This window comes from Engystomops pustulosus, chromosome 10 (genome assembly GCF_040894005.1).
Source record: "Engystomops pustulosus chromosome 10, aEngPut4.maternal, whole genome shotgun sequence".
Lineage (NCBI taxonomy): Eukaryota > Metazoa > Chordata > Amphibia > Anura > Leptodactylidae > Engystomops > Engystomops pustulosus.
The window spans coordinates 22,665,121-22,688,921 of record NC_092420.1 but is presented as its reverse complement, the minus strand read 5'-3'; the positions used below and the strand labels follow the sequence as shown (position 1 = coordinate 22,688,921).

General features: G+C 41.1%; 1 protein-coding gene across 16 annotated transcripts in view; it reads right to left on the bottom strand.

Moving 5' to 3' along the window:
* ERC2 (ELKS/RAB6-interacting/CAST family member 2) overlaps positions 1 to 23,801 on the bottom strand; it is a 606,872-nt gene that overhangs the window by 297,575 nt on the left and 285,496 nt on the right. For all 16 annotated transcript variants that reach the window (XM_072128520.1, XM_072128514.1, XM_072128513.1 and 13 more), the window contains one exon: positions 8,870 to 9,030. In XM_072128520.1, coding sequence (XP_071984621.1) covers positions 8,870 to 9,030 — 161 coding nt within the window. The remainder of the gene's footprint in view (positions 1 to 8,869; positions 9,031 to 23,801) is intronic.

Below are 23,801 nucleotides of genomic sequence, written 5' to 3'. Positions count from 1 at the left end.
GATGTCACAAAAACACTGACTTCACTCTACAAATATGAATCTATTAAAGTAGCACATGCAGCACTAATGTTAGAATAACACAACATACATTTTGTGAAGTGCAGTAACAAAATGAAGGAAAATCATGGATTTCGGTAATTGCAATTTTACAGCAGTCAGCCTCTTCCTTCCTTCCTTTCATCCCTCTCTAAATTATGATTCTCTGTGCCTTCATTTTACTGCAGAAGTCCTGGAAAAAAACTCACTTTTTCTTATTTTGTCAGGGTCTGCAACATCTGGCAGAATCATAATAGGTTTGTTGGCTGAATCTACCAACATGGAAGTCTGCAGTAGATCAGATGTGCCCTCGGTGTCACCATTACTCTTGGGAACCAGCTGCATCCGACAAGGGAATTATCCAGCTGGTGAACACAGACTGCAGGATCGGACAGGGAATACTTACTGTAACATAGGTACTGTGCAATCATACATAGAATTCTGGATTACACCCCTGAATCCAACAAAAATCAGTATATATTTTTTTTCAAGGCTCCAGAGAAAATGTTAAACTTCAGGTGATTTTGTCTTTTCTTATGCCTTCCTGCAACTTTATCCCATTTTCCAAACTGAATAAGAAAAGTATTTATGCCTTCAAAGCTTTACTAGCCTGGATAACCCCCCCCCCCCCCCCCCCCGAGCTGATATTTGGATTTTTAGATGCAAGTCTAACTCTACTTGTATACAAAAGTGTGGTTGCTTGGGCCGCAAACAACAAATCCACGGTTCATTGTTTTTAGGCTTGTATTTCATCGGCACATGAAGTCTGCTCAAATGTCGGTGACAGAAGGAAAAACTACAAAAGACACAAACAAGGGCAGGCATAGAAATGAGGCCCCATGCAAACCGGGGACATAACCCAAGCATAGCACACTAGCAGGTGGAGAAGGGAGGGGGAGCTTATTAACCTTCCCCACTAAATAAGAGCTGGGTGGAAATCCGGCAAAAGCTAGAACATATCCTAGCCTTTGCGGCGCGGCCACCTGGCCATAAACCACGATGGTCGATGAGAACTGATGTGAGGCGGACTCACGGAAACCACAGCCATGTGTATGAGCCCATAGATACAAATTTGGCAGTGTACTATGAGTATGTATGAATCCAAAAAAATTGGATGGTCATTTCAATAATCTATCCATTCACAAGAAAAACTATTTCTAAATAAATTCATTCATATTGAATTATGATGCAAGATGCAAAGCGTTATGTCATTAGGCTTCCTGATAGCCGTGCTTTATATTAAGGGAACTGCCTTAACAAAGATTTGCATATTTCCTTGAATTAGCTAGTGGAGCATCAATGGCTATAAGTCATGCCTGCAAGGCGGCCTCAATTGGCAAAGTCTCTGTAAGGAAAACCCTTACTTCTTGACCCTTTGTATTGAATTGATATAATTGGTTTACCGCTTCCATGATGATGCTCGGACATATACCCAGAAGCCATACACTTTAAATCTAGTACAAAACAAACGTCATCCATTTCCTTTCAATATCAAGACCTTTTCATGGAAGAAACAAGTGACAAATGCAAACAGAAAGCAGACATCAATCAAATCAATCTGGTTGAATGACAGATGTCATCAATGGAAACGTAGACTAGGCCAAAGACCACAGGGGAGGTCGATAGGTGATTCATCTAAATTTGTGTGACAAGACATTCAGAAAAATCCTGTAATGACTAATGCCCATACACATTAGATAAATATTGGCTATGTGTGTCAATTTCTGCAGGAATGGCCAACAATCTAAGGTTCATGGTGTCTTCTTACTCTCCTGATGTATGGTCAGCTTTACTGTATAACGTCCATGTTTTCCCAGGATAATGTAGACAACAATTTACTGTACTACATGTGTTTTCTAGTCACCCTCAGCCTCCATAAATGCCACAGAGGCTGCTCGTGTCTACATGTAGGCGGTGGATGTACATTGTGCCCCCAGCACTTTCACACAAATTAAATGAGCACCATTTGTGGAATTCGTCAGTCTGGACATTCCTCTGCTCAGGTGGGATTACAAAATGGCATCTATACAAAAAAAAAAAAAAAGACAACATAAAACTTTATGGTCTCCTCCGAGGTGTAAACAACAATTTAGGTGACGGTAACACAATATCATTAAGCCTCTCGGACAATTTGCCAGATAAACAGGCCCTCACGCTGTTCTCTGCTTTTTCTCAGAGATGTGTATTTATAGGCGGCAGCCATTTTGCTCCAGTTGTGATGCTGGGAGCTTCTGCTCTGGAGAACAAAGACGACGTTTAATGTCCTTGTAATGTTTATGGTGTTTGCAAGTAAGTGTCAAAATGCGAGCTGGGGCTTGGAGAACAGGACGCTGACTACTAGAGGCCCGGAGCGGCCGCCCATCTCTCTGAAGAAGATATTAGATCTCTAACTACTTCCCACGGAAGTCCTTCTTCTATTGACATCCTGCCGCTTTGTTTGTCTTCTGACCAAGAATAGGACCCTACTAGTTTTTTCTTTTCTTTTCATTTCGACACTTGGATCCGTTACTGACGACTGAAGATTTCCTATAAACTCGCGCAGAGCGTGGGACAGACAAAAGTTGAAGAAGATATTTGTAGATTTTCGCATTCTAACCCAACAAATGACTTATCACTTATAGATAATAACCAGAAATCGACATTACAATTGCTAAAGAACCAACATGTAGGACTACCCTCTCCAATATCCTCCACAAGAAATAATACAACTAGCAGATATGTTTTGCTGCAGTAAAGGGGAATTCTAGTCACAACAAATCTAAGGGGTTCTTCCACAGATCACAAAAATAGGGATCCATTACCACCCAAAATGAATTGAATAGTAGGCTGTGCACGTGTGGTGAGAGTACAGAGCACTGCGCTTAGTTATCCACATCACCTCCATAAGACGAATAGAGCAGATGGACGCACGTGAAACCTGCTGCTCTATTCATTTACGTTATATTGCACCCCCTGATCGGTAAGTGATCCACCAATCCTTTGTCACATAAATACCCGTTTAAAGCAGACATTTAGAATATAGAATTATTTTGGGTCTTTTGCAGGGGTGGATTAAGACTGCCATGGGCCCTGGTCTGTATGAATATTATATGAATAAACGTGGTGCACGCTCCAACTGAGCAATGGAACATCCCGTTCAGTGCAAGAAATTTGTGTTGCATGAAGAATTAGTGCAGCCACGCCACATAACGTTCATGTGTGACACAAATGTGGAGGGAACACTTCTAAAATACCTGTGCAAGCAGTGTGGCCCTTAGTTAATGTGGGCCTGTGTGTATTATCCCTGTACTGTGACATCACTGTGTGTATTATCTCTGTACTGTGACATCACTGTGTGTATTATCTCTGTACTGTGACATCACTGTGTGTATTATCCCTGTACTGTGACATCACTGTGTGTATTATCCCTGTACTGTGACATCACTGTGTGTATTATCCCTGTACTGTGACATCACTGTGTGTATTATCCCTGTACTGTGACATCACTGTGTGTATTATCCCTGTACTGTGACATCACTGTGTGTATTATCCCTGTACTGTGACATCACTGGGTGTATTATCCTGTACTGTGACACCACTGTGTGAATTATCCTTGTACTGTGACATCACTGTGTATATTATCCTTGTACTGTGACATCACTGTGTGAATTATCCCTGTACTGTGACATCATTGCGTATATTATCCTTGTACTGAGACATCACTGTGTGTATTATTCCTGTACTGTGACATCACTGTGTGTATTATCCTGTACTGTGACATCACTGTGTGTATTATCCCTGTACTGAGACATCACTGTGTGAATTATCTCTGTACTGTGACATCACTGTGTGTATTATCCCTCTACTGTGACATCATTGTGTGCATTATCCTGTACTGTGACATCACTGTGCGTATTATCCCTGTACTGTGACATCACTTTGTGTATTATCCCTGTACTGAGACATCACTGTGTGTATTATCCCTGTACTGTGACATCACTGTGTGTATTACCCCTGTACTGGGACATCACTGTGTGTATTATCCCTGTACTGTGACATCACTGTGTGTATTATCTCTGTACTGTGACATCACTATGTGTATTACCCCTGTACTGAGACATCACTGTGTGTATAATTTCTGTACTGTGGTGGTACAGTGTTGAATAAGGCTGACCACAAGTTATTATATTATTATTATTAGTTATAAAGAAGATATAATTGTTTCATCCTATAAGATTATCCGCTGGCAGAGCTTTCATGTCCAAACCCCCCACAATAGAGAGACAGCAATTACTAACATATAAACGGCGTCTGTGGGAAAATGAAGTGATAACTAACTGAGAAATCCTCCTATTAAATCTTTATTCATCCTTCTGTAAACGTCTTTTCAATGATTCAGTTTCTCGATATTCCACAAGATCCCTGAACACTAACAATTAATGGCCACCAGTAAATTCAGCTGGATCAGATGTCAGGCCGGAATGAAGCAGAACCCCTCAGCGCCGGCTGGAAATGCAAACATTATATAAGCATTGGAAATCATCCCCGACGTTCGTACATACAGAGACAACCAGCCGGCTATAACTTACTGACCACATCCCATGAAGTCTTCTACTCCAATCCCCCATCAGTGGACACTTTACATTTTGGAATAGCACCAAGGTCAATGGGTAACACAACTTTCTTCTTCGAGGGCTTCATAAAATGAAAGGTCTCCAGTACTTTACCGATTATTCCAATGTTAACAGAGATATCCCCAACACAAGCTAATCCAAAAGAAAAAATTACAGACCCTTGACGAGAGTTGATTCATCACATTCTGATGGCATACTGTATGTACATAGCTTAAATGTTAACTTCCTTACTAAATACCAGACATGAAAAATTCTGGCCTTCAGAGGAAACTAAGGGGAAACTTAACCACTGCAACCGATCGGTGGTGATATTGACCGGTCATTGCTAAAACCAGTGACTGGTTTCAGAAGTCAAATGTCCAATGTTGGAACATCACTGTTGGAGGCCAAGATACAAAGGCCATCAAGAGAATGAAACCGATCAAAATAGATGTTGCGGGGGATCAGTAAGGGTATACCCCTACTTCATGTTTTAATATAGTTGGGCAACCACTTTTTGAAAGTTAGAAATCCTTACCAAGAGATTCATCTCCTCCTTAATCTTGTCCTGTCCTAAATCATGATCCAAAAAGGTGGACATAGTTCCAATGCCCACCGGTCTCCTCTCCCAGTGCCTGTTACAGCGTCTGATACAGCGGTTGGACAAAAGACGGGTGGGCAAGCCAAGTGGGCCGCGTTGTCGGAACGTACCGCACAGCAGCGGGCCAAGACACTGGGAATGCGAAGGAGGCAAGTATAGGTTTATTTTTTTTCACAGCCCCCAACAACGCCAGTAAAGTTTTTGTTAATGTCGGAAAAAAACTTTAGGATCAAGAATCAGACGTGTCTGGACAGGATTCTAAGTGTTCTGGTCATTACCTGAGTATATCTGTTCCATCCCAGTCCCCATCCTTGTTAGTTATCCTATAAATCGAAGCTTGCAATGAGCAGACAATTTACCCTCCTTTGCTTTTTCACCAAATCCACTTGTGGGTGGAAGAGAAATTGCCAAGGTCGAACAACTATGGCAAGTGGAAAATACTCTACAAAAATAGAACTACTGAATCCCATTGACCCAGCAGTCAACCCTCCAGTTATATAACTTGTGGCCACTGTCTTAAAATCCCCCGGCTTACATATCACATGTGTTGGAAGACCTGGAGCAGGGATAGAATCTACGAAGGATACACATGACAAAATAGAACCTGCACCTTCCCACTTTTTCCCTGCTCAAGATCCAGTAGAGGAGGCCCCCAAACACATGAGATTATTTGCAGATACCATTGGTTTTGGTGGGTCAGGTTGACCACTAGGTGTATCATGTACCTCTGGCCTCTTAGTGAATATGTGCACAGACTCTGCCAGTTCCAATCTGTAGACCAAATCGGAACCGAAGGAGTTTGTTGCTATAGTCTCAGTCGGTTTTTCCGTGAACACTGTGAACGCGCCACTGCTATCAATGAGGCAATTAAGAAACAAGTGCAGATTTCTCCTGCAGTGACACCACAGGATATGTGAAGCATTACATGTTACCCAATGAAATATGATGTTTTGGGTCCACCATAGCAAGAAGTTGAAAAAAAAACTTTTTTGAAATGAATTTATTTTTTAATATCCTTTCATAAACTGATTATGCTGGATAATGTTCACACAGGGGACTTTTAAAGGAAAGTCTATAAAAATACGAGTCCCTATATCTGGCCTGTTGACGTGCATTTTTATGGCATGTTACTGTTCCCAGTCCTTTCGTATGTCAGTGATAAACATTTCATGACAATATCTATGTGTGCAGTCAGGAAGGGTGATAATATTAGATATTACATGACAGAGAAGCTCTGACACCAGAGAAAGAGCAGGCCCCGGTATCCCCAGGAGAGGAGCCGACCGGATAAAAACAAAGTGACAGACACTTCAAAACAGACGAACCATTTCTTTACGATCCCAAAAAAATTCAATGTCTCCACACGTCCGGCAGCTCCATATATTCCGATTTACCAGAAATTATTAGATTAAGACTCAAGCCTAGAGATGTCCTCAGGGGTCTGTTTTTAAAGGGCTATATACTGAAATATAAACTTTCCCGTAGACATATACACTGTGTGGAACACTTACCTTTCAAGGACATGTTTTACAGATAAGACTCATGCAAGCCGAGACAATGAATGTTACGGGAAGATCTATATACATTTTACTGCTAAGAATGCTTCCTGGTAGGAAGATGACAACCCTACACAATACACAACACAACGGGGCAAATTTACTTACCCGGTCCATTCGCGTTCCAGCGGCGGCTTCTCCGCTCTGGATTCGGGTCCGGCCGGGATTTAATAAGGTAGTTCTTCCGCCGTCCACCAGGTGGCGCTGCTGCGCTGAAAGTAAACTCATCGCGCCGGAATGCACCGAGCTGGACCAGGTGAAGGTAAGCGGTCCTTATGCGACACATTTTCGGTTTTTAAATGCGGCGGTTTTTCCGAATACGTCGGGTTTTCGTTCGGCCACGCCCCCCGATTTCCGTCGCGCGCATGCCAGCGCCGATGCGCCACAATCCGATCGCGTGCGCCAAAATCCCGGGGCAATTTAAGTACAAGCGGCGCAAAACGGAAATATTCGGGTAACACGTCGGGAAAACGCGAATCGGGCCCTTAATAAATGACCCCCAACATGTCCCAAGTCCTACTAAAGAGGGTGCTGGAGTGAAGGAATTGAGTTGTAAAAGGTTGATGAAAACATAATAAAAACATCTCGCTGTTGTCAATTTTTCTCTAAACTTACAGCAAAATCGGCGGCAAAGCCCTCAAATTGTACAATTGTGGAATTGTAGATGTAGCCTAAAAGCAAACTGTCAAAGGGGTATTCCAGGATTAGCTTTAAGATGGACAAATATAGGCTGCTTAAAGAGATTTCTTGAAATGTATTGTGCTGTTCTGACATTGTCTAACATTCTGGACCTATAGCACAAACAGTATGGATATATAATCATAGGTTGACTCACCTTTCCAGCGCCCCCCGCAGATCTTCTCTTCTTCCATCGGAAGAAGAGAATACCTGGGGGGTGCTGGAGGGGTGAGTTTCAACTTTTTTTCTTTTTCTTGATTCAAGTATAATCCCAGTTTGAGTTTTTCAGCACATCTTTTTTTGCTGAAAAACTCGGCTTATAGTCCAGTATGGATGGTATGTTCTTTATCAATCAATTCCTCACTGTTTTCTAGAGCTCCACTTGTTGTTATTCAATAGGAAAATTCACTGTTTACTTCCTGTGGATAAAAAAAGGAAAAAATCAGGCTCGGTCATGTGATGAATAAGCCATGCATCTGTGTGACATCACATTACCAGGAACATAATGAGCTGTGCACCTGTGTGACATCACATGACCAGGGATATAACGAGCCGTGCAACTGTGTGACATCACATGACCAGGGATATAACGATCCGAGCACCTGTGTGACATCACATGACCAGGGATATAACGAGCTGTGCACCTGTGTAACATCACATGACCAAGAATATAAAGAGCCGTGCATCTGTGTTGCATCACATGACCAGGAATATAACGAGCCGTGCACCTGTGTGACATCACATGACCAGGGATTTAATGAGCTGTCCACCTGTGTTGCATCACATGACCAGGGATATAACGAGCCGTGCTCCTGTGTGACATCACATGACCAGGGACCAGTTTTTATTAAAAAGAAGTAAACAATGAAGCTCCCTATAGAATGACAGCAAGCAGAAATCTACAAAACTGTGAGGAATTGATACAGAAGGTATATTGGGAAAGTATATGACTTTTTATTAAGCAAACACTATCAATTATTTGCTTATAGTAGACAAACCCTTTAAGGGAGAATTGAGGTCAGCATCTCATTTATTTTACCAACTAATCTGGAAGAAGAGATTGTGTGGGAGCCCCATGATCTCTGAGGCACCAAGTAATTGCTTGGGCTGCTTTTCTGGGCAATTTGCCCGTAAGGCTAACATCTGGTGCCATATTTTGCTGCAAAAAACACAAAACAACATAGCTTGTTTCGTCTTGAGTAATTAAAGTATTGCCAATAGCGACCACCCACAAATATTACTCTACTTTTTACCTTCTCTTACATACAATGTGGTAGAAACGGCGGTCTACCCACTGTAAATAAAAAATACAAGGGCCATTTGATGGACCTATGCGCACCTGTACGCATTCGCTTTTCAAATTGGGTAATACTGTACAATAAAGCTGAAATAAATGATATCCTTACTTCATCTCCAGGATCTCTTCGAGTTGTTTTCGGCGGTCTATCATCAAATTGTTCAGGTGTGCTTCCTTTTCAGCAAGTGATTGTTGAGTTGAGGAGAGACGAGCTTTGGTGGAATCCAGCTCCTGTCTTGTCTTTTCAAGAGCGTTCATGAGATCATCCATCTAAAGAAAGAAAAAGTAATTAGATTTTCCTTTTGGCAATTACCAAAGAGATTTCCAATTAACCTGCTACATCAGAGCATACCTAAGGGAGCTGTGCAGAATCGCCTTGAATTACCTTCAAAGGAGAAGACTCTGCTCTTGACCATTCCTCAGGACACTATTATTAAGAGCCCAGAAAAGCTAAGGAGGGCTAGGTTAAGTATATATATTTTTATACATTTTTTTGTTTTGAAGGCTTTTGAACGTCATCAACAAATACAAGTTTTGTATCAAGTGAAATCTACCTCCTTACCCACCCACTTACTATAGCAGCTCCAGGCAGAGATATCTCAGGCACCCCTCATTCAGTATCCGTCCATTACATTTTTTTATGCTCAACAGAGCCTCTCCAGGCGCCGGCAGCACTTGAAATTACCCACTCCCTATAGCAATGAATACACACCCCCTCCAGCAGCCTACGTTACCGGCTGGCTCGTTTTAATTAGAGCCCCTGAGCAGTAGTTCCCTTGTTCTGACTGCCTCAAAGATACTGGGGCACATTTACTTACCCGTCCCGTCGCAATCCCCGAGGTGTGTTGTCCGACGAGGATTCAGGGCTGCCGCGATTCACTAAGATCGTGCGTCCAATTTCCAGTCGCTTCCCCGCTGAGTTCCCCCGGAGTTCACCTTCTTCTTCCCGATGCATGTAAGTGCATGGCTTGCGACACAACTTTGAATGTTAAATCCTGCGCTTAGTCCGAATCAATCAAGTTGTCCGACGGCCCACCCCCCAATTTGTGCTGCATGAAAATTTGCGCCAGGAACCGGTCACGTGCTCCAAAAACCCCAGTTAAACGCGGCGCAAAACGGAAAAAGTCGGGAAACCCAACAAAAATGCGGTCCACAGACTCTTAGTAAATGTGCCCCACTGTGTTCAAAGAACAAAGGAGCTACTGCACAGGTGCAGGAGTTACAACCAGCCAGCCAATGCCTGCAGAAAGTGCAGCCGATGACTGGAGATGGGCTCTGTTGAACCACCCCCCCCCCCCCCCCGCGCTTGGGGTTCATTTGCATATATATTTTTTTGAAATGGCTGCATGAAAGAGAATTTTGTGGAATGATCATTGCATGAAGGGGGGGGGGAGAAATCACTGTTCGGAGCTGCTTTAGAAAGTAGGTTCCAGACAGTAGATTTCCATTAATTTGTTAATTTTTATTAGACTCTAAAAACTTGGATTATCTTTAATTTCTTACCAGTGACCACAAGTTTTAATATAACTAAACAGAGTTTTGAGTTTGTTCTCATTATGATATAGTAGGAGCTTCCATCATACTTATCTCCTCACTGGCTTTCTAAAAAAAATATACTCCTTGGCATCAAAAATTATATTGAGAGATTTGAGGAAGTATTTTTTGTTCACAGTTGTCTTTTACAACTTGTTGCTACAGAAGACAATTCACCAAGCAACTAAAATAAAGAGTCACAGATTTTTCCAACACTGTAGACACATTGCCTTGATCTGTAATTTAACTTGGGTTTCTAACAAAGACGTGAAGATCTTTTGTCGGCTAGATCAACTTATGGGTATTGTCAGCCCCAGACTATATCTATATTTAGAGGAGCCAACATGAAAAATCTGTACCAGGGTCCCCAACTATATTGTTCATTTATAGGACTGGCATCATCGGATGGGGATGGGTACAGCATCTGAGCCTGCATGAAGCTGTGCCCCCAACACTGCCTTCATGGTTATTTTTTTGCCTACATCCATAAAATGATACAAATCCAAAATGGAATCATAAAGACTTTCATAACTACCTGTATTTAGTCAGTTCTGCCATGGTTGAAATCTAGCGGTGACTGATCAAAATCTGTCAACTTGTCAGCCACAATATTCAAGGTAAGAATTATTGGGGCCCAGATCACGACCCCCGTAGAGGTCTATTACACTCGATTACAGTACGGTGGTCACATGGTGACAGAAGCGGGCAGCAACGCGAAAGTTAGAGCAGGTCCTATTTCCGGCTTCCTATGGAGAGGGGTAAGGAGCTCTCAACCCTTTCTTCTTCTCTACCCGGCCATGTGCTTTGCCCAGTTTGAAGTCCGACTGAAGCTCATAGCCATCTGCAGGAGGTCTTATTTCATGATATATCAAACTTTAACATTACTTTCTGCACCCCCTGGTTAAAGAGGACCGGTCATCCAAATTTTCAGCACTAGGAGCTGCTTACTAGTAAATTTTCCTAGTGCCGAAAATTTGGGTGACAGGTCCTCTTTAAACAGTCAAAATTTTCTCAAAACGTGTTCCACGCATAGGTAAGTATACAAAGATGATGTAATCCACAAAAATTCCTAAATGCCTAATTTTCAGGTTTATCTTCTAAAAAAAAAAAAGACTCATTAGAATAGAGCATCTTGCCAGATGGTTAGAACTTTAAAAATACCTTTTTAATGGCAAAGTCATTTCTGAACTGTAGGATGGTAAAAAAAAAAAAAAAAGGAAAAAAAAAAACATAATGGAAAAGTCTTTGGAGTGTAAAGCCTTTCACAAATGCTTTGTTGTAGAACCCACATCCCTGTAAAATGCTCCGTGTAAGTGCTAAGTAAACACACTTAGGAAAATGAGGTTTTTCGATCATTATGTTTTCTTTCAGAATCATGGGACGACTCAATGATTATTTTAAAAAAACGGAGATAAGAGCCCTTGAAATTATGGATCTTTTTTTCTGCAGGTTTTCCTTTCACAACTTTACAGACACATCCAGAAATATTTTATTTGAACAGCCAACAAAGAGATGGGTTTATAAGCCAGCTGCAACATGCCGGAGAGCTCAGCTGTGGCTCTTTACGAGAAGGGACCAGAAAGCGTTATCTCACCTTCCACACTTTTTTACTTGGAGAATCTGTACTTGGTTACAAGAAGGTTTTTGTTTTAGTCCCCTTCCTCCCTCCTTCAGTGGTGCAGTAGAACAGTTTCACCCAAACTAATTGGCCACACAGTGTGATATGTAATAAGTATGGTAGAAGACATCCATAAGGTGGTAAGTGGTCACAGGTCAATGCGCCCTGTACAGGGTGATACACAGTACTGTACTACATCTCCATATGGCCTGAAAGTAGTTATAAGCAATAATAACCCCACAACATGTACAGGCGGTCCCTTACTTAAGAACACCCAACTTACATACAACCCCTAGTTACAAACGGACCTCTGGATTTTGGTAATTTGCTGTACTTTAGTCCTAGGCTACAATGATCAGCTGTAACAGTTATCACAGGTGTCTGTAATGAAACTTTATTGTTAATCCTGTTTCTTATGACAGTACAACATTTTTAAAATCCAATTGTCACAGAGACCAGAAAAGTTTGACTGGGGTTACAATAATAAAGTATACAGTTTCAACTTACATACAAACTCAACTTGAGAACAAACCTACAGAACCTATCTTGTACGTAACCCGGGGACTGCCTGTACATCTACTGTAATTACAAAATTATTGTAACCTACAGACCATAGGGTAAAATAAAGTGGATAATAATCTATATATAAAGAATAAAGAGTCAACATATGGTAGTAATGGAGCGTCTATGACATACTAAAACGTATTCACAGTGTTGTGATGTGGCTCTGTAAATGCATATGTCCCATGCATATGACCCAGGGGACTTAAAGTGTACAACAAAATTCTAAATTGTTGTGTCTCATCTTATTGCCGATATCCCAAATTGATCTTGTTTTTTTCAAATGCCGCCATCCGTTCAAAAGATGTGGTCAATAAAATCGCAAGTGAATTAGCTCTTATTAACCAAAGAGGTGGTAACCTTTTTGTTTAATGCCGTGCACAGAGATACCCCCCTAAACTAGAATATGCTAATTCACATATAAATGTGCATCTCTTTTTGCCGATTCTTTTGAAAAGGCGGATGGATAACAACACTATGGATAGTAACACTATCATAATGCACTTACGGTTACCAACCCAATTGCATAAGTTCCTCGAGTTGTTATGTTTGATATGACAGTCACCATTGATCACCTTTGTCAATGTACATAACTCACTAAAATTATTGAACCATAAAAAAAAGTAACAACAATTTTATCATGGGAAAATGGCCTCGTATTATGCAAGTCACTTTGCATCTCTTTGTTATCTCAGAACATCAGCCTCATAATGAATTGTATTCCTTATAATATAGCAGATCACCTTTTTTATTTTTGTCCCGTTTATCCCCTACGTGCAGTGCATCATAAATAAATTTACTATTAGATGTCACCGTTACGATCGTTATTAAAAAAGTGCACACAATGTAACCTCGGCAACACTGATTGTGGACAGTGAAAGGCAACATTCATATATCATTGTTGGCACACCTTAAGTGCTAGCACACTAAATGTGTCTTTAGACTTATACCGTATTTTTCAGACTATAAGGCGCACAAAAAATCCTTTGATTTTCTCAGAAAGGTGTGTCTTATAGTCCAGTGCGCCTTATATATGAACCGTACTTACAGACAACAGCTGCCTTGCACTGTGCACAGGTCTGCCACCTGCTGGTCATTCATCCTTATAATCAGGTGCGCCTTATATATGAACCCAGATGTTTTAGCAGGCATTTATTGATGGTGCGCCTTATAATCCGGTGCACCTTATAGTCCGAAGAATATGGTACTAGTGGGCAGACACATCCTTTTTGCCATTGTCTGGTCAGTAGATGTTGCGTCCAGCAGAAATTACTGGATGAAAGTGTACGGCAGACTGCTCTATATCATCCTGCTTCCTTTTGGAAAAGCAAAATACACCAGAAGGGTTCCACTGTATGGCATCCATCCCCAGCCTCCGCTGAGTGTACACTGCATGTGTTTCCTGTGTGACGTAACTGTCCATAATTTTACATTTACATCACTGGGGTGACACATAAAAGTTTACCGGCAGCAAATTATTGTCTCCTGCCAATGTTCAAACCTCTCCTTGCTTTCATGGATGGGAGGAGTGATCTGTATGAGTATCCAGTGGGATACACTGCTTCCCTTCTGTTGTAAGGAAACATTGAGATTCTTGTGTGCATATCCTCACATCAGAAAAAACACCTTACAACATACAAAAAACAAGACCCGCAGTCTGCTGTCACTAGTATCTGCAGAAGTCACCTCTACTTCCTAGAAGTTACCTAGATGAATAGGAGGCATGGTGTACATTATAGCACTGTGATATAAAAGCTCCTTATGCATAGAATCACAGGATGACTTATCTCTCTACTACATCTAATGAAATACAGTCTATACTATGTGCACTGTAGGCTTATAGAAAGCATTACAGTCCAGGTCAATGATAAGGAGCCACTCTCTCCCATCTACTGTAATTGGGCACAACCGGACTCTGTGTCTGTCAGATAAACGTCCCCTTTTCTGTTCCCTGCGCTACGTCTCGCTGTTCTGGGATCTGTACGGATTATGTGGAGGATTCACAGATAATTCTTGCCTTACAGTGACACCTTTTGGAGCCAGATGAAATCGTACAACTGCAGAATTAAACCTGGAAGCCAGATGGAACTTTGTATTATTTGTCCTGTTATATTCCTTGGATTTTGGCTAAGGGGTTAGTGTTGGTCATGTCCACCAGTGCCACCCCGTCATGGCTAGGTTATTCATATTAAGTGTAAGGGGAACAAAGAGCCTCGGTCCAATCCATCTACAAGGGAATCACTGATTTTAAAAGGATCTACAGGCAGTCCCGGGTTACGTACAAGATAGGTTCCTTGGATTTGTACTTAAGTTGAATTTGTATGTAAGTTGGAACTGTATATATTATAATTGTAGCTCCAGTGACAATTGGATTTTCAACATTTTTTGCAAGGATTATCAATAAAACTATATTACAGACACCTTACAGCTGATCATTGCAGCCTGGGACTACATCCAAAGAGCTTCACCAGAGGTCACAGTGGGCAGAGGGGTCCGTCTGTAAATCGGGTGTTCTTAAGTTCCCCTGTATTAGTAATTCCGTGTCTGTGGGGGAGATGAGAACGTCATCCACAGTGATAATATAAGGGATATTTTATTAGATTATTAATATAGGTTGCTTTTGTTTGGGGAGATGAGCAGCAGCGGTGGTGTCTTGCAGTGGCTTATCTCCTCCCAAAGGACAAGAATGAAGAATCAAGAAATCACAGGAGTCTTCTTAGTGTGACCCCTAGAATGCAACTGTTATTCTTCAAGGGAACCAAGGAATTATTTTCCCTAGATGTGCCGCCCATATATATGTGAACTGTGTTCTATATAAATCAATAATAATACTGTATTTTTCGGACTATAAGGCGCACGAAAAATCCATTGATTTTCTCGAAATCAAAGGTGCGCCTTATAGTCCAGTGCGCCTTATATATGAACTGTACTTACAGACAACAGCTGCCTTGAACTGTGCACAGGTCTGCCACCTGCTGGTCATTCATCCTTACAATCAGGTGCGCCTTATAATCCGGTGCGCCTTATATATGATCCTAGATGTTCTAGCAGGCATTTATTGATGGTGCGCCTTATAATACGGTGCGCCTTATTGTACGAAAAATACTGTAAATGTGTTTTATGTGCGTTGGGTGGTCACATAAAATTACAGGTGAAGTGGCTCCGAAAGAGAGCCACTAAAATAATAAATGGTTAACTACCACTCTCAACCAACTCCTAACCACATACATGCAGAATGGGTGAAGAAGATAGAAAAAGGACCATCCTAAACATGTTTCAAAGGAGTTTGTGCAAGATCGGGTTACTCATGACCAATCTTCGGTTTAGGTCATCATTACTGGTTTCATGGAGGTCCTATCAGAAGAGATCGCACATGCTCTACCGGTTCTACAATGTTTACAATGCTCGTTAGAATTTAATGATTCCGTTGGCACATTTGATGTCTCCATGGCAAGAATTTCCCTGGTAAATCCCGGGATTGAAAGAGCATTGGGTAAAACATACTCCACAGAATTTATTATCCACAATGATTTTGACTGCAGACGGCACTGGAATAATAGAGCTGCAGCTGGAGAGTGACAGGTTGGATTGGCCTCTTTCCAGCCATTAGATGTGGAGTATTTTTTATTGATATGACCTGCAGCCTTGGAGATTGCTGGGAACACCACCAGGGATATTCACTGAGCACTGGATTCATAAAACACGCTAATAAATCAATCAAAATATAAGGTATTATAAAAGTAGCTAGAGACAAAAAGATTGTTTAGTAATTCCGACATGGGAAGATATGATCGGACATGCTTCTTTTTCTATTAATTTTGGTCGAAAAGCACTTATTGTTGAAATGAAAGCATCAAGCAGTGCAGCTCATGCTCGGTCCTGGATCTATGTTGTGGTGCCAGTCACTGCCACTGATTGGATGCAGAAGAAGAGTGAAGAAGGCTAACACGGTACAAATCTACACTGATTGGATGCAGCGGTTATCTCCCACAGCATCACAAAGACCAGAAGAAAAGCAGGAACTGCAGCATCTGTTGTAAAATATATACAGCTTATTTTGTAGTTTTGTGATATTTTGGAGGGAAAAACAAGTATACATTAAGGTCTTCATTAAATTTAGTTTATATATGCATACATTTTAGAGATTTTTAATTTCTGTTTAATTGAACATTTAGTAAATTGTGACACAAAAAACATAGAAATGTGCAACTTATGTCAAGAAAGGTCATCAGAATCCAGAACCACATAGAAATAAACCTGACCATAACACTGTTATATCTATCTGCTGTTTGCGTGTAGGTCGAGGAAGGAAAAAAGGTCATGGATGTACGAGATGGAAGATTATCATAAAGTTTCATTAGCAAGAGAATTTTGACGGATCGGCGTCTTTATCAGGTCAGTCACTTACAAGGCCGAGGCAACGTTGTTCACTAGTCGGAGAATGAATCTTCTCACACATTTGCCTTGGTCCCTTAAGTGACTGATGTGATGAAGACTCCAACCCAGCGTCCAAACGTTTTGTTAACATTGGGGCTCATTTACTAAGGGTCGCGCTGAACAGTCTGGTCACTTTTGTCAGACTGTTCGCCTTTTTCGGGCATTGCACAGCTTAGACAGGTATTTAACAAGAGTCTGCCCTGGGGGCGTGCCATCGGACAATCCGACTGAGCGCAGGATTTAACTTTCAAATTGTGTTGCAAGCCCAAGCACTTACATGCACTGGGAAAAAGAAGGTGAACTCTGTCGGACCTGACCGGAGAAGCGACACATGCAGGATATCGGGCGCACAATCTTAGTGAATCGCGGCACAGTGCATTATCATCCGACAATGCACTTTTGGTGAACTCCAGGGTAAGTAAATGTAATCTACCATCTCGTAAATCTACCATTTCCTAAATCTTTTTCCACCACGAAATGCCCTCATCTTCTCTTTTTTTGTTTTTTATCTTTACAGTACATGCAACAAAAGCATACTGCAAAGCTCTCCCAGCACAAAGACTGTTACTTTTTTTATTTAAAAAATTTCATATTTTTGCAATGTTTACTGACTCGAGGAATTCCCCCTGTATTTCTTTACTGATGGTCAGCACATGATTGCTGCAGCCCATGCTAACAGAAGCTTTTAGCATTTTTATTAGGTTTTTTTTTTTAAATTTTAATTCATTTGGAGTTTTTTAGAACACTTTAGGCGACACAAATAACTCCTTTTACTTCTTTACAGTAAAAGATAGGGATTGGTTGTTACAAATTTGGTTGACAAATTTGATGCAAAGTTATATAAAGTTGTACATATCTTTAGATATGTATTCTATTGTTCATATGTGTATACGGCCTATATGTAGAATAAATTCAATTTGATCTACTAATCATTTATTGCATTACAGCATCATTATTACTTCTTTTATCACTACTATTGTCAAATACAGCAAAAACTAAAAAATTATAAGCCTAAAAAATTTGCCTGTGAAAGCTTCTTGTTATGCTGGAATCTTTTCTGTACATCAACAATATATCTACACTCTGAATCTCTCCTTCAAGTCTCAATCCTTCCTGTCAAAGCAATCCGACTTGATCTGACAGGACTGACGGACTCTTGTGTGGAGTTTGCCCTCTTTCCGTATATCCTCAGGTGTCCGATTTCCACAACTTCCTGAAACTTTTTGACAAACAACCTCAGCTCGGAATGACTTCCTATTGTGCATCCCATGATTCCCAGTCAAAGGGCTGGAACAAATATTCACTTAGGTCACTTATGTTCATGACAGCAAATTATCCCGAAAAAGTAAGCAAGTAAACAGTAGGTAAGTGTGTGGACATGACTAAAAAATTGGAGAAACGAAAACCTGGACACTTTTGAGAAACCTTACGGGAACAGATTTTTAAAGTCTGATTTAGGGTCAGTCATAGGTAAGGACAAACCTTTACCTAAACAGGAATTGTGCAACAGTCAACTCATTTCCCCAACGGCACAAAAAGTTACAAATTCAACAAAGCTCCAACATGTTGGAATTCATAAAGTCACAAAACTTTATGGTCTATACCAGTGGTGGCGAACCTATGGCATGGGTGCCAGAGGTGGCACTCAGAGCCCTCTCTGTGGGCACCCAGGTCCTCAGCATAGAGTTCATAAGACAGGACACATGTCCTCCTCCTGCAGTCCCAGGCTACACAGGACATTGAGGACTATTTTAAAGCAACACATCCTTGGTTGGCTAGGACTACAGGAGGAGTGAGAAGATGTGGACAGAGCTGGATAATAATTTGATCTCCTGCCATGTGTCCTGCATTCTTCTTGTACAGGGGACAAGGGAGGGAGGCTACAATAATAATCTGAATTTCTCCTTTCTACTGTATTGATGTCCTCAAGACGCCAATATGATGAAAGCATTGACAAAGCAGTAAGCAATAAGTTATTGCTTAAATTGCTGTGTTGGCACTTTGAAATAAATAAGTGGGTTTTTGTTGTGGTTCGGGCACTCGCTCTCTAAAAGGTTCGCCTTTTTTTTTTTTTGCATAAAAAGAGATCTATTTTTTTTATTGGATTACATTGATAACATGTCAGGGTTTTCTAATTTTAAAAGGAGAATCTTGACAAAAACTTGATGAGAAAGTGTCCATTCCACTGCTGGAAGCCCAGTGATTAACTCTGATGGTGATGAAGTATAATAAATAGCAATTGTTTCATTTATTAACAGCTCCCCTACAGGCAAAATGAAGTGTTACACGGGTTTTATTAAAATGCATGGGTATGTTGAGTCCTCCAAGGTAAGAGCAACTCTTTTTCTCTATCCGGAGTCGAGAACCATGGTATTCTCTTAATTCATTAATGTAATATTTGATCATAAACTATCCATGAATATGTCAATAATATATAGTGTACAAAAAAGTTAACAGCTTAATGAAGCTCAGGCAAAAATGTTCCAAAATTCACTAAAACCCAGAAATGAAGTGATGGGAGATGGGACATAAAGACATCAAAGACGCCTAAGCAACTTAAATATCCCATAAATTTTTACTTCTTTATACTGACCCCAAGGCTCGTACTGATACTTCTGGTCACTATAAGAAGTGGTAGAGCGCAAAGACCACCATGCTCCTGTGAATTTCCCTGCAAATGAGACTTGTAGAAACAGTCATATCTACGAGCAGACTGCTGTGCGGTGAATGATATTAGTCAGTTGTTGGGTATTACACGAGTCCCGTGAAACATAGAGACTTGTGTAAATCCTGTAAGTGGCAATTATTCTCTGTATGACCTGGAAAAAGTCAGCAGTCTTTGTGCTTAACCTCCCCTCATCTGGTGCCTTTAATCTTTATTTCCACTGTCCTCTACTTGGCCTCTTCTAAAAGCTTAAAGGGTGTGACAGTTCTTTTGTGGCTGGAAGGGTTTGGAGAGGTATACAATGTAACACTGTACTCTGCAGCTTTACCCTAATGTACGAAGACTACGGCATTATCCATTACAACATTAGTGTTTGTAAAAGCTTCTCCTAATCTCCACAAGAACTGGGCCGCGTATAGAGAAACACAAGAAAAATATATATTTTTATAGTACAATATAAAAAAAAAATATGTGAAGCATACAGAGTATCACAAATCTATAACAGGGGTTATACTACCTTTCTACTATGAATTCCAACACTAGTGATGGATCCTTCCCTAAAGAGGGCCCAATGGCTGGAGCCCAACCCAACCCAACAATAATACAAACGAAGACGCCAGCGTACTACATGATCACATTCACAAACGTTTTTCCTCTATAGCAGAACGCTGGGTCAATTAAGTCCCGTTCATGTAAATGATAGAGTGTTAAAGCTCTCAGATAGGTATGGAGCCCACTGTGAAGGGAAACGGAGCTTAAATCCTGCAACATAAATGGGCAGTATCGTAGATACACCAGCCATGAGGTAACGTATAACATAGTTTAAAGGGGGTTTCCTACTCCCAACCCACCCAAACAACAACTTGAAGACAGGCATAAGTGAATACCAGGGGTTCAATTAATCACTACATTGCGGATGCAAATCCTTCTGTGTGAATGAAACAGTAGGTACTCATTTGGATTACTGCTCCACTTGCACACGGGGCCTGGGGTCTCCCTTGTCAAAAGTTGGACTCTAAACAGATACTTGCCACTTACACTGTACTTGAGCAAAAGTATGGTTCATGGAAACCCCCTTTAAGACTGGGGTCATGGTGTGTATTTTATGCTTAATCCTCCTGTATTGTTATTTTTTGTCCACTTCGCCATCCATAAGAATATAAATACAAATTCCATGTGGAAATGCTGTGGATAAGTCCATATAAATGACGATGTGGCTAATCATTGACGAATCACGTCAACAACAGACATGTATCATGCATAATACTGGTATCATTACACTGGTTAAACATACTGAGGAACATTTTCTAAGGGTCTGCAGACCGCATTTTCGTCGGGTTTTCAAACTTTTTCTGCTTTGCGTCACATTTAACTGGGTTTTTGGCGCACACGATCGGATTTTGGAGCAATCGCTGTGACTTTGATGCAACACAAATCGAGAGTGTGGCCGTCGGACAACCCGACTAACTAAGTGCGGGATTTAACATTCAAATTGTGTTGCAAGCCATGCACTTACACGCACCGGGAAGTAGATAGTGTACTCCGGCGTACCTCAGCGGGGAAGCGACACATGCAGGAAATTGGACGCACGATCTCAGTGAATCGCGGCAGATCCGAATCCTCACCGGACGGGACAGGTAAATAAATGTGCCCCACTATTTAGACACTGCATGGCTTCTGGCCATGGGTTAAACTACACCCTCAAATTACGCCCCAACTATTCCAATCTACAATGGCCAAATCCTGTGTGAACTAGAGATACCTACACAACCCCATCATGGCTGGCAAGCTGAACGTCAGGTTTCTCGTCCTATAATAATTCTATTAAAGTGACACTGCTTTATCATACGGTTTGCAACAATAGTGCCACATCTTGGCACAAAGGTCCAACTACACAGCAGCCATGAAAGTATCTGGAAGAAAATTTTTCTCCGGACTGAAAACAATTAGGCTGTGTAATTTTCTGCCGAGTCTCCTTAGATAAACCATACAGAGAAAGCAGAGCAAGTGGTGTAACGTGCTGCGCTGTCAGGCCGGCCTCTCTGGTTAATGTCAATAGCACTGCGTATAAAAGGTGACTAAAGTGCGTACCAATGTTGATCTTTGTAGAAGGCGTGCCTACAGTCAGGAACACATCTACTATTTCATCCACTGGGTCAGCCCTGGGGAGAGAGGGCAAATTCTCCATATTATTGCCAAAACCCTAGCCGTGAGACATCTGAAAGACTGGGCTACAGTATAGTCACCTTTCAATGTGATCGTAATAATAAAATATTATTGAAAATCTAAATGAGTAAGGCCTAAGGCCCCTAAGTACTACTTCACTTGGGTTAAATAGAGTGGCGACAATATCTTTCCTAAATGTATGGGAAATGGAAATTGAAGATAGGACAGATTCCCAAGAGAGGAACATAAGGAATGATAGATGAGTCTTCCATTGTTAAACGTCCCCTTCCTTTTGCAGAAGAGAGCTACCTAAAATGTAAGTTGCTTTGTGTAAACAAGCAAAAAAAACATCCTGTATCTGATGGATCAATTGCTTATCCGAGCCATTGACAGGATCTATTCCACTGATTTCCCACCAGTTGTAGAGCACCAACATTTCCTTCTGTTCACGCTCATGGCTCCCGTCTTCATCAAGGTGACAATCTAATTCTCCCATTTCATATACACAGCTTAAGCCTCCTTTCATTAGATGACAACTGAAAGTATCATGACATGAATGAACTAGAACAACATCCTCCAGGATGCCCAGATATATAGTAGAAGGAAGCCCTATTGTTGGATGCCCTGGTTGCCCAGTCAATAGGCTCAGACATCACTTCCACATGAATGGCACATGAGCCCTGAGGCCGGTTATTGGCTACAGCAGGTATGTGAATATTATAGAGACAGGTAAATATAGGATATAGGTTATTCCATGATTTCCATCTAGGTAATACACATGCTGTAGGTTTGTTCTTAATTCAAAACTCTATATTTTATAATTGTATCCCCAGTCATAATTATTTTGGTCTCTGTGATAATTGGATTTTAAAACTTTTGGATTGTCATAAGAACCAGGATTTATAAAAAATCTTAATTGCAGACACCTGTGATAGCTCTTAGACAGATGATCGTTGTAGCCTTGGACTAAAATACAGTAAATTACCAACATCCAGAGGTCTGTTTGTAACTAGGGGGTCATCTGTATGTCGGGTGTTCTTAAGTAGGGGACCGCATTTATATATTTTTGTCTACCAAGGCAGGGGGTCATGGCATCATGGCATGGCACCATGGAGTCATGGCATCTTGAAAAAAAGAGTCAGTCTACAGAGGATTTGTTTGCAGTCTGCTACCATGGAAACATAATACTTTGCGCAGGAGTTGAAGACATTAATTCTTATTTTAAATGCATCCAAATAGTTGTGGAGGTGTAACATTCTTTAACAGAAATCTACCATCAAAATCCATCATGATAAACCAGGGACACTTGCTCATAGATCCAGGCACCAGGACTGTGGAAATCTTCTAATATTTGTTATCCATGGCCTCCTTCCTTCTAAAAATCAACTTTCAAAATTACGCTAATGAGCCAGAAGGGCTATGGGGCGGGTACCAGAATCCCTTCCATGCTTCACAGGTGGTTGCACTGTGTAGGAACACTTATCCCTTCCACTGTGTGAGATTTCATCAGGCAGATGGAGGGGAAAGTGCTGAGGTTTCAGGGGGAATGGTGAGACTGCATGTGAAGTTTCAGCACAGAGGGGCTCTGGTAATGTCACCAGAGCCCTTCAGACTCGATAGCATCATTTTAAAACGTGATTTTAAAAGGAAGTATGCCCTGGACAATAACAGCATCTGGATCTATGAGCAAGTGTCCCTGGTTTATCAGGCTTGATTTTGATGGATGTCTAAATCTAGATTGAGTGGAATAAAATATATACCAGATTGGTGGAAACAGGAACAAAGACATTCCATACTGTAAGCGTTTATGGTAATCCCATATAAAACTCAAATCTGACTCCTGTTAGACAAGTCTTATTTAGAAAAAGTGATGATAGAAGCCATAACACATAACATCCTAGATACGAGGTTTATCGGAAGCAGCAAGTTCTATTTAGAAGACTGTTTTCCTGCTGGGCCGGATCTGCTCTTTGATGTTTTCCCATCTTAGAACCATTGATCTCATTATGTTAATTCAGACAACAATGCCTTCTGGACAGAGCATTGACTTTATTGGCTACG